The 12351-nt window shown below is 41.6% G+C and overlaps 2 protein-coding genes across 3 annotated transcripts in view; one reads left to right on the top strand and one right to left on the bottom strand.

Annotated features, from left to right (window-relative positions):
* dzank1 (double zinc ribbon and ankyrin repeat domains 1) overlaps positions 1-898 on the bottom strand; it is a 113949-nt gene extending 113051 nt beyond the window's left edge. Inside the window, exon 1 of the mRNA XM_072581221.1 lies at positions 173-898. The gene's annotated coding sequence lies outside the window, so the exon portion shown is untranslated. The remainder of the gene's footprint in view (positions 1-172) is intronic.
* Positions 812-12351, top strand: part of polr3f (polymerase (RNA) III (DNA directed) polypeptide F) — a 36124-nt gene continuing 24584 nt past the window's right edge. The window contains exons 1-2 of one of the 2 annotated variants that reach the window (XM_072581233.1): positions 812-1263; positions 8529-8646. In XM_072581233.1, the coding sequence (XP_072437334.1) occupies positions 1208-1263; positions 8529-8646 (174 nt within the window). In that variant the 5' untranslated portion in view covers positions 812-1207. Of the gene's footprint in view, positions 1264-7446; positions 7470-8528; positions 8647-12351 lie in introns of those variants that run through there. The other variant, XM_072581235.1, reaches the window with a different exon arrangement.

Genomic DNA, 12351 nt, shown 5'->3' with positions numbered 1-12351 from the left:
TTGTGGTGCTCGGGTTAGTTTCAGGAAAACGGCTACCTAGCCGCTCATATAGCATGAAGTCGTTGCATTTTATAAACTAAAATCATCACAGAAAGCTAACTTTAGTTATTAGTCTCTCACCATTTTAACACGGTTAGAAATCACACAAGAAATTATAATAAAACAGGCTTACTTGGAAGCACTAGCTTTCAAAGTGCTGCTCCTTCATATGATGGTTGTAGAATCACCTGTTGAACGGGCAGTGCTCCGAAAGCTAGTGCTTCCAAATAAACCTGTTGGACTATAACCTGGTGTGTGATTTTTTTAACTTTGTCCCCTCAATCCAACACCTGCCCGTCCACATTTTAAGTGTCAGATTGATGAGAGTAACTATCTGGCTCTACGAATTAAAAACTTTTAATTTTTACTTTATTGTCTCTTGATCCGAAATTTTTCGCCCCGTTTATTTCTTTCTGTGCCTGATGTGAAATTAAAGCTCACCCAGTCTACATTTTCTCCTCCTCACCCTTATCCCCGTTATTACTTTCCTTAAATTTGATCAGTTAATGAGATTTTGTTTAACTTTGCTGCGCCATTATCAGATCCCACGTAAAGCAAAACTAAATGAATGCATTTTTAAGACATCTATTTTCCTCTCCCAAAGGGATGGCAAACACGTTGTCTCAGATGATTGCTCGCCCTTTGCAACACAAAGTCTGCAACTAACCACTCTTGATAACAGGGCTTGCAGCAAAAGCGCCAAACTCTGGTTAAGCCCCAGTTCAAACTAGATAGCTGCTTCTCAGATTGCCGGAGAACATGGTCACAGAATTAATCCGCTGCCTCTTTGATTTTTCACTATTTTCAGAACTGCCTTGTAACATACGGCAACAGAAGACGCTGCTTGTAATTAACGACGAGAAGCGAGAGGTGCAGCCTGGCAAAAGAATCTCTGGCCTTTTTTTTGCAGAATAAGAGGCTGAGCCGGCAGAATGAAAGGCCCCCAGCTCAGAGTTGACGCTGTGGATCGTTAACCCCGGGGTTGGAGGGGGTCAGCCTGGCATTTGGAACGTTGATACTGAGATTTGATACAACGCGGAACGCAACAATTGCAACATTGGACCGAGGGGCACGTCAACAGCACTGTAGACCAGATCCAAAAACAAATCCTTCAGTCGCCAATATATTGTCATGCTGATAATTGAATCAGCACCAATATATTGAAATAATGGCTGATGTGAAAGTGAAGCAAGAAGCAGTAGATTCTGTAGGGCTGGAAAGCAGGTAATGTTTTTGTGTCGTTCTTGCCTTCTTGTTCCTGGCTACAGTGACAGGATAGAGCCATTTTCGCGTTGTAAAATTCCACCACTGAAGAAAGGTTTTCACTCTTCAGACGCTGCTAAAAATTTCCCTGCTTTTTGAGACTTCTCGCATGGGGAGTATTTAATTTCTGCCTTCCCCACGTCTCCCAGCCGTGTCGTCTTTGTCTTGTTTACATGGCACTTACTAGAAAGGGCCAATTTGCTCCCTTTCACATCTTAATATACATTTCTTGCATTTCTTTTTTTCCACTGTTAAGAACTCATTTTGTATTTTGTACTGGCACCTCTACCTTCTGAACTCCTTGCTCCTCCTCTGCTTCTGTCAAAAGTATAAAAGGATCTACTTTCCAACACCTTTCAATTCTGAAGAAGTCATTCCTGACTCGATGTATTAACTGACTTGAAATGTTAAACTGAGTTTCTCCAGTATTTTCTATTTTTTATGACTTATTTATGTTGCACTTATTAATGGAACATCCTAAGACACTTCACGTGGACTTTATAGAACAAATCAGGGAGCTTCATATGGCCAAAAACTCAGTAAAGAGGTGTGGGAGTGAGAGAAATGATTTAGAGAGGCAGAGTCATGTAGGAAGGCAGTTGAGTTTAGGGCCTGGTCACTAATGGAACAATAAGAGAATCATCGAAAACCTAAAGGCAGTTCAGCCTATTGTGTCTACACTGGCAGAATAAAATAAACTTCCATCCTGATCCTACTTATTAGCACCTGATCAAAAACCTTGGCAGTTGCAGTGTTTCAGCAGCATGTTCTCACTCCTTTGAAGGTTTCTGCCTCAACCACAACTGAACAGCAAATTCGTGACATTTTGGGGAGAGAGTTTTTCCTTCTATCCCCATTAATCCTTCAACTGATCTCCTTAAATCTGTGCAGCCAATAATAGACCTTCCTGCTAGGGGAAACAGGTAATTCCTGTCCGCTCTAGCCAAGCCCCTGTTTACACTGTGTTTAAGTCACTTCTTGGCTGGCTCTGGAAAACAACCCTAATCTATTGAAATTAAATCGATAATAAGAAATGAATAGGGTCAGATGGTATAGAGTCTGTGGGTAGAATTGAGGAACTGTAAAGGTGAAAAAGCCATAATTGGAGTTATGTATCAGTCTCCAAACAGTAGTCAGCAGCTGGGGCACAAGATACACCAGGAGGTAGAAAAAGCTGTATAGGACAGGCAATGCCACAGTCATCATGGGGGATTTTCAATATGCAGGTGAACTAGGAAAATCAGAAAAGGAATTTACGGAATGTCTGAGATGGCCTTTTGGAGCAGCTTGTGGTGGAGCCCACTAGGGAACAGGCAATATCGGATTTAGTGTTGTGCAATGAGGCAGACTTGATAAGGGAGGTTAAGATGAAGCAACCCTTGGGAGGCAGTGATTGTAAATATGTTTGAATTTACTCTGCAATTCAAGATGGAGAAGATAGAATCAGAAGTAATGAAAAAAGGCAATTATAGAAGCATGAGGGTGGAGCTGGATAGAATTGACTGGGAGGAGTCTGGCAGGAAAGACCGTGGACCAGCAATGGCAGGAGTTTCTGGGAGTAATTCAGGAGACACAGGAGAGACTTATCCCGAGGAAAAGGAAGCATGGTACAGGGAGAATTAGGTAACCATGGCTGACTAGGGAAGTCAGGGATAGCATTAAAGGAAAAGAGAAAGCATATAATGTGGTGAAGGAAACCAGAGGACTGGGAAGCTTACAAAGACCAACAAAGGGCAACAATTAAAAAGGAGGGAGAAGATTAAATATGAGGGGAAGCTAGCCAGTAATATAAAGGAAGACTAAGAGTTTCTATAGATATATAAAGGGCAAAAGTGGACATTATGCCGCTGGAAAATGATGCTGGAGAGATAGTATTGGGAAACAAGGAAGTGGTTGAGGAACTGATGATTACTTCCTGTCAGTTTTCACAGTGGATGACATGAGTAATATCCCAACAATTCAGGAGAGTGAGGGGGCAGAGGTGAGTATGGTGGCAATCACCAAGGAGAAGGTGATAGAAAAACTGAATGGCCTGAAGGTGGATAAATCATCTGGACCAGATGGACTACATCCCAGATTTCTAAGGGAAATAGCTGAAGAGATAGTGGAGGCTATCTTTCAGGAATCCCTAGAATCGGGGAAGATCCAAGAGAACTGGAAAATCGAGAACATGACTCCTCTGTTTTAAAAGGGAGTAAGGCAAAAGATGGAAAAATTCAGACCAATTAGCCTAACCATGATTGTGGGTACGATCCTGTAATCAATTGTGAAGAATGAGATTTCTGAAAACTTGGAAGTATATGGTAAAATAGGGCAAAGTCAGCATGGTTTCATCAAGGGGAGGTCGTGCCTGACAAATCTGCTAGAATTCTTTTGAGGTAGTAATGAGCAGGTTAGACCATGGAGAACCAGTGGAGGTTATCTACCTGAACTTCAAGAAGGTCTTTGACAAGGTGCCGCATAGGAGGCTACTGAGTAAGATAAAGGCTCATGTTGTCTGAGGCAAAGTACTATCATGGATAGAAGCTTGGTTCTCTGGTAGGAAGCAGACAGTGGGGATAAAAGGATCCTTTTTACGCTGGCAGCTAGTGACGGGTGGAGTTCCGCAAGGCTCTGTGTTGGGACCATAACTTTTCACGTTTTTCATTAATGATCTGGATGAAGGAACTGAGGGCTTTCGAGCTAAGTTGCAGATGATACAAAGATAGGTAGGGGGACAGGTAGCATTGAGGAGGTGGGCAGGCTGAAGAAGGATTTGGACAGGTTAGGAGAGTGGGCAAAGAAGTGGCTGATGGAGTACTATGTGGGAAAGTGTGAGGTCATGCACTTTGGGAGGAAGAATAGAGGCATGGGGTATTTTCTAAATGTGCAAAGAGACTTGGGAGTCCAGGATTCTCTCAAGGTAAACTTGCAGGTTGAGTCAGTAGTTAGGAAGGCAAATGCAATAATGGTGATTTATTTTTAAGAGGAATTGAATATAAAAGCAGGGATGCACTTCTGAGGCTATGTAAATGTCAGACTACATTTGGAGTACTGTGCGCAGGTTTTGGCTCCATATCTCAGGAAGGATGTACAGAGGAACATCGATTATCTGAACATCAATTATCTGAAAATCGGAATTTCCCGTGAAACGGTTACAACATAGAGGTGTTACCAACAATGGTGCAATGATTGCGCCTTTTGTTTACAGTACAAGGTAAATGATGGCTAATTGCACTGAAGAAGATGTGCAAACGTTACAGCAAAGAGGTGTTAATGACACTGGTGCAACAATCTTAGTCAATTGTCACAATGTTGAAATAATTTTAACACAGAAAAATGACATGCGGAAGGATTTAAAATGCATGACAAATCAGTGGTGTCTTCATTCCCTCTATGACTTTGTTTGTTTTTACCACTCAACACCAATTCAAAGTTGTAGCAGCTCAATTGGGGAATCATCACAATAATGAAAAAATATTATTACCGTTACACGTTGCGTGCTGTCCTGTGAAGACAATGAAGAGAAATGAGTGTTGGAAATTATGAAGGCATTCATAATCAAGGACGCTTTGTTCATGATTGCTGCATCAAACCATCGACACTTGCGGAATGTTGGTACAATGGCTTGTGTGTTGGTAGCTGTGACAGTGAAGCGGGTACCTATCCAGATCAAAGGCTAACCACTTACATCACCGAAAACTGCAGACAGCTGGGATTAGGAGACCTTGTAGAGGCTGACATTGATGCTTGGGTGAACTGTGACAATGACATCAGAACAGAGACACTCGGTGATGATCAGATAGTCAACATAGTCACGGAGGCGCAGCGGGCAAGTACCGATGCCGTGGTTGGGAATGAAAATCTGATACAGACACCACCTCCCGTCCCCGTTACCTAACCTATTGATAGTGGAGTGGTACAAAACACAAGACTAAGTCGATGCCGTTAAGTTGATGCATCTTTGCCAAATGTTAATGTTCGCGAAAAAAGAAGAGACAGCAGCAGCTCCAGCAACAGCGGCTGGAGATTTTATTCGAAGATAAAACCGACCTCCACCTCAATGAATTTTATTTACTGTACAGGTACACAAAGTGATTTGATTTGTAAAATGTCATGAATGTGTCAGCGATATCCAGTGTTTGTACAAATTTTAGTGATTAAATGAAATAAAAATTCTGTAAATGTGCTTTTTAATGCAGTTATGTGCAGTATGGCTTCCTTTTGTTTAAGGTCAAATTAATTATCCAAATGAAAAACTGCCCACCCAGCAACTTCAAATAATCGAATTCCTCTGTACAGCTCTCGAGCCTGTTCAGAGGAGGTTCATGAGAATGGTCCCAGGAATAAAAAGCTTAACGTATCAGGACTGTTTAAGGAGTCTGGATCTATACTAAATTTAGAAGGGTGAGTGGGATCGAATTGAAACTTGCAGAATATTGAATGGCCTGGACGGAGTGGATTTTGGGAAGATGTTTCCATTGATAGGAGAGACTAGGGTCCGAGGGCGCAGCCTTAGAGTAAAGGGAAGACCTTTTTAGGACTGAGGTAAGGAGAAAAGACTTCAGCTAGAAAGTTGTAAATCTGTGTAATTCACTGTCAAAGAAGGCTGTGGAGGCAAGGTCATTGAGTACGATTAACCTGGATTTTTGATTGTTCAAGGGTTACAGGGTGAAGGCAAGAGAATGGGATGAGAAATTTATCAGCCATGATTGAATAGCGGAGCAGGCTTGATGGGCTGAATGGCATAACTTCTCCTATGTCTTATGATCTTGTGGTTCTGGATGGCCCTGAGGAGCGGTTGAGGAGACTGTGTGCCTGTATTTTCTAGAAATTAGAACAAAAGCAGTAACCCATTAAAAATTATTAAACATTTGAGCAGTAGATGGGGTGAGTGCAAGAACAGTGATTTTAGGGGATGGTCTAGAATGAGGAACCCATTCTTTGAATGAATAAAATACTGGCTATTTTAGAGTGGGATGAGTAATAAATCTTTACTTAGAGGGTAGTGAACATTTCAAATTCTTTACATTTCAAGACTGTAGCAGCTCAGTCATAGGGTATGTTTAAGACCGAGATCAGTAGATCTCTACTTGCTAATTCTATTAAGGACTAAAAAGTGAATGTGGGAAAATGACATTGAGGTTGATGATCAGCCATTATCTAGAACCTGGATGTAAGTTTGCTCGCTGAGTGGGGAGGCTGGTTTTTCAGACGTTTCTTCACCACACTAGCTAACATCATCAGTGAATGTCCAGTGAAGCACTGGTGTTATGTCCCAGTTTATATTTGTGTTTAGGTTTCCTTGGGTTGGCAATATCATATCCTGTGGTGATGTCCTATCTGGTGTTGATGTAACTTTTTGCTCTTTTTCGAAGAGGGTGGTAGATGGGATCTAAATTGATGTGTTTTTTGATATGTCATGCTTGTAGAAATTCTCGTGCATGTCTCCGTTTGGCTTGTCCGAAGATGGATGTGTTGTCCAAGTCAAGTCATACAGATGTTCCACAAGCAAAATGAACGTCATTTACAAAATAACGTGCAAGGACTGTAACAAACACTACATTGGACAAACCGGCAAAATCTGTATGTCAGGATAGTAGTGATAGTGGGTCATGTCTTTTTGTGGCTAGTTGATGTTCATGTATCCTGGTGGCTAGTTTTTTTGCCGGTTTGTCCAATGTAGTGTTTGTTACAGTCCTTGCACGTTATTTTGTAAATGACGTTCATTTTGCTTGTTGTCCCTATAGGGCCTTTTAAGTTCATTAGCTGCTGTTTTAGTGTATTGGCAGATCTGTGAACTACCATGATGCGAAGAGGTCTGAGTAGTCTTTTGTAGGAGAGAGTGGCTAGATTTTCTGGGCATGTTTTGTCTGCTTGTTTGTGTTTGTTGCTGAGAAATCGGCAGACTGTGTTCATTGGGTACTGTTCTTTTTGAATACACTGTATAGGTGGTTTTCCTCTGCTTAATTACTCTGTGCTGTAGTGTGTGGTGGCTCATTGAAATAATGTTCTACTGTAGCTTCGTTTTGTGGGTGTTGGGATGATTGTTTCTGTAGTTCAATATTTGGTCTGTATGTGCTGTTTTTCTGTAGACGCTGGTTTGAAGTTCCCCATTGACTGTTCGCTCTATTGTGACATCTAGGAATGGCAGCTTGTTGTTTTCCTCTTTTGTGAATTTTATACCAGTAAGTATATTATTTGATGGTCTTGAAGGTTTCCTGTAATTTGTTGCATTTAGTGATGACAAAGGTTAGGGTTGGATGGTTGGCAGAGCTATTTATTCAAGTCTCTGCATTACTGTCTTGGCTAAGAACCCTGATATTGGAGATTGCATTGGTGTTTCTTTGATTTGTCTGTAGGTTTTATTATTAAAGGTGAAGTGGGTGATAAGGCATAGGTCCACTAGCTTGACAATGTTGTCCTTGCTGATGAAGTTGGTGGTGTTTGATGTATGTGTCTTTTTGGTTTTTTGGCATTCCGACCAGAAGTCTATCAACAAACTAATCGATTTGGATCCCATCTACCACCCTCTTAGAAAAAGAACAGGAAATGACATCACATGATATGACATCACCAGCCCAAAGAAACTTAAATATATAAATAGAATGCATGACATAACACCAGCGCTTCACTGGAGGCTCACTGATGCTGTTACCTAGTATGGTGATAAAACGTCTGAAAAACGAACCTTGCAGCTCAGCAAGCAAACGTTTATCCAGAACCTCAACCTGTGCAACAAATCTTCTCCATTTTCTATGATCTAGAATCTGGAGCAGGCTCAAGGGGCTGAACGGTTTAATCCTTCTCCTATGACTCAGTAAAGATTTTTTTTGTTATCAGGTACACTTTCAGGAGGTAAGTTTGCATTTACACCAGTTGTGATGGAACAGAAACTGAAGTATGGGAACAACTTTAGCAATATAAAATAATTAAGAAGATCAAATACTTTTCATAGAAGTAAGTTATTCAGTGTTGACCTTTCAAATGATTGTACTTTTTGTTTTACACGGTGTATTGACTCCTCAATGCTATTACCTTGTGATATAAACTATATATGTTCTCTGTTTCATTATGAGTATAGCATACGTACTGCAGTTTTTCACTGGTAAGTGCAGTACTGAGGTGATACGCTTCTGAATATCTTGTAAGGAGCATACTTGCATTTTACTCTGTCGGAGCAGTTAAATTAGACCATATACTGTAGTTGTCACATTGACTTTTTATCATTTCCTTTTTACTTCTAGGATTATAGAACTCTGCCAGCAGTTCCCACAAGGAATCACAGACCAAGTTATTCAGAATGACATGCCACATGTGGAGCCACAGAAGAGGGCAATGGCTATCAACAGACTTCTCGCAATAGTAGGCTATTAAATATTCATAACAAATCGATTGTATTCATATTGTGCATATGCTAACCTCTGACTCTAAAGCATTTTGGAATATTCAATGAGATTTTTGTGGTGTAGCTACTGTAGTGTAGGAAATTAACAACCATTTGTACACAAGAAGGCAATGGCCGAGTGGTATTATCACTAGACCATTAATATGCAAACAGAAACACAAGTTGTTGGATCATGGTTTCCCTTCACAGGTGCTGCCAGACCTGCTGAGCTTTTCCAGCAGCTTCTATTTCTGATTTACAGCACACAGCTCTTTTGCTTTTCACTAATCTGGAAACTTGAGTAATGTTCTGCGTACCAATCCTTCCATGGCAGACGGTGGCAATAAGATTCTAACATTAACAAACTACTAATAGTTGGGGAAGGAGTAAAACCCATCTGGTTCACTAATGTCATTCAGGGGAGGAAATCTTTCATCTTTACCTGGTCTGGCATACATGTGATTCCAGACTCTCAATAATGTGGTTGACTCTGAACTAGCCACTCAGTTGTAGCAATCACTAAAAACAAAACCAGGCTACCTGGCATCAATATAGGACAACAGCAAAACAGCCCTGTTGACCCTGCAAAGTCCCCCTTACTAACAACTGGGGCTAGTGCCAAAATTGGGAAAGCCGTCTCACACACTATTCAAACAACAGTCTGACATAGTCATACTCACAGAAGCATACTTTACAGAATGTCTCAGACGTCACCATCACCATCCCTGGATATGTCCTCTCCTACCAACTGGACAGGCCTGGGAGAGGTGACGACACAGTCAGGAGGGAGTTGCCCTCTGAGTTTTCAATATTTACTCTGAACATTGCAAAATCTCATTGCATCAGGCCAAACATGGTCATGAAAACCTACTGCTGATTCCCTAAGCTGATGACTGTGCTCCTCCATTTGAACAACGCTTCAAGGAATCATTTGAGGGTGGCAAGGGTGCCGAATGTACTCTGGGTGGGAGATTTCAATGTCCACCACCAAGAGTGGCTCGGCAGCAGCACTACCAAACCAGTCACACCCTAAAAGTCATTATTGCAGACCCAATCTAGCAGCAGGTGGTTAGGGAAAAAATCATATGTAACCATTTCCTCACAAGTCTGCCTGCTGTAGATACATCTGTCTTTTATAGTATCAGTAACGTGATACCACACAGTTCATGTGGAGATAGAAGTCCTGCCTTCACATTGAGAGTCCCTTGCACTGTGTGGCTCCATGGTCTGAACTGAAATTGGCTGATCTAGCACTTCGAGACTGGGTAACCATAAAGTACTGTGGACCATCAAAAACAGAATCTTATTCAAACACAATCTGCAACCTCAAGGCTAGGCATATCCCTTATTCCATCATTACCATCAAGCAAGGGGATCAATCCTGATTCAATGGAGAGCAGGCGTGATTCAATGGCGTGCCAGGAGCAGCACCTGGCAAAACCTGGTTATGAGTCACAACAGGTCTACTTGCATGCCAAACAATATAAGCAATTAGAGCTAATCGATCTCAAAACCAACAGATGAGATCTAAGCTCCGCAGTTATGCCACATCCAGTCATGAATAGTGGTGGACAATTAAACAACTCATTGAAGAAGGTAGTTCCATAAGTATCACCAGCCTCAATGATGGAGGAGCCCAACACATCAGTGCAGAAGATCAGCATTCATAGCAGTCTTCATCCAGAAGTGCCAAGTGGATGATCCTCCTGTGTTTCCCAGCAGTATAGTTGCCAATCTTCAGCCAATTTGATTCATTCCATGTGAAATCAAGAAATGGTTGGAGACACTAGATACTTCAAAGGCTTATGGGCCGTGATAGGGTTCCAGCAATAATACCAAAGATTTGTGCTCCAGAGTTGCTGCACCCTAGCAAAGCTATTCCAGTACAACTACCACACTGGCATGTACCTGACAATTTAGAAAATTGCAGCAGGTTGTGTTGTGTACCCAAAAGTAAGGCAAATCCAACTTCACCAATTACAACCCCACCAGTTGTCTTGCCATTTTCAATGAAATGATGGAAGACCAACATTTGCTTAGGAATAACTTACTCATTGACACTCAATTTGGATTCCACTAGGGCCACTGCATTACAGCATGGTTCAAATATGATCAAAAGAGCTAAGTTCCAAAAGTGAAGTAAGTGTGACAGCCATTGATCACGTTTGACCAAGTGTGGTCTCAAAAGAATCTTGGCAAAGCTGGAGTCACTGGGAATTTGGGGAAAAGCTCTCAGCTGGTTGGAGTCATACCTAGCACATAGGAAGATGGAGAAAGTGAAGTCTGCAGATGCTGGAGATCAGAGTTGGAACATCAGGAAGTCTGTCCTCTCAGCCCCAGGACATCTGTGCAGAAGTTCCCCGGGGTTGTGTCCTAGACCCAACCATCTTCAGCTGCTTCATCAGTGACCTTCTCTTCATAAGGCCAGAATTGGGGATGTTTGCCAATGTTCAGCACAATTTATGACTCCTCAGATACTGAAGCAGTCCAACGGAACAAGACCTAGTCAATATCTCTCGGCTTGGGTTGAAAAGTTGCAAGTAACACTTGTGCCACACAATTGCCAGGTAATTATGATCTCCATTAAAAGTTAGTGTAACCACGACATGTTTACATTGAATGGTGTTACAATCTGTTTCACTCCACTTTCAACATCCTGGGGCTTACCAGTGACCAGAAACACTGAAATACAGGACTCGGTTAATGGCTCAGACTATAGTGGTGCAAAACCTGTCCACCATCTACAAGACATCAGGAGCTTGATGGAATACTTGCACTTGTCTGGATAAGTGCAACTCCAACAACAAAATGCTTGATGCCATTTGGGACAAAACCGCCTGCTTTGGCACCACACCCACAAGCATTCAGTCACTCCACTGCTGACATTCCGTAGCAGTTATTTGTACTATCTATAAGATGCACTGCAGAAATTTGCCAATGACTTTTGGACTGCACCTTCTAAGCACATGACCAATTCTACCTAAAAAGACAAGGAAACACCACCACCTACATGTTCCCTTGCAGTTCCTTATTCTAGAATTCTCTCCCTAGTGGCATTGAGGGTCTACCTACAACACATGGACTGCAGATGTTTGAGAGGTCAGCTCACCTCCACCTCCACAAAGGCAACTAGGGACAGTCAATAAATGCTTGCCCAGCCAGAGACTCCCACATCCAATGAATGAATAAATATAAGTCCCAGAAACAGCAGTGTGGTGATACCTATGAACTTTTAGTTGTTTATCAACGGATAAGTGTTGGCCAGACTCTGAGTTGAATTTTCTGCTATTTCTTATCCATATATAGACAGAGTAACATTTAACATCTTGTTTGAAAGATGACAATTTGGTGTTGTTCTGTAAGTCTGTTTCCTTATTATTGCACGAGAGAGTCAGTTATATTGTGGGCTCCAGTATCGGGTGTGATTTGGACCCATATTGTATTGAGAATTTGTTCTTGCCGTTGGGTTTGTGGCTCACGTCAGCCCTGATGAAGAGTCATTAGACTTGAAATGCTAGCATGCTGCCTGACTTGCTGTGATTTTCAGCATTTTTTGTTTTCAGTTTGGTTTTGCAGTAATGCCTTGTTTGTGTTTTAGGCTTTTAACCTTATTAATGAAGCATTAATTTCTGGGCATTTCCTCTAACTGCTTGAATTTTGGAATGTAACTTCCAGGGTTTGAA

This window comes from Chiloscyllium punctatum, chromosome 11, assembly GCF_047496795.1.
Source record: "Chiloscyllium punctatum isolate Juve2018m chromosome 11, sChiPun1.3, whole genome shotgun sequence".
In the NCBI taxonomy this organism is placed as follows: domain Eukaryota; kingdom Metazoa; phylum Chordata; class Chondrichthyes; order Orectolobiformes; family Hemiscylliidae; genus Chiloscyllium; species Chiloscyllium punctatum.
The sequence above is the reverse complement of the archived record's forward strand: the minus strand, read 5'-3'. Positions and strand labels throughout refer to the sequence as shown.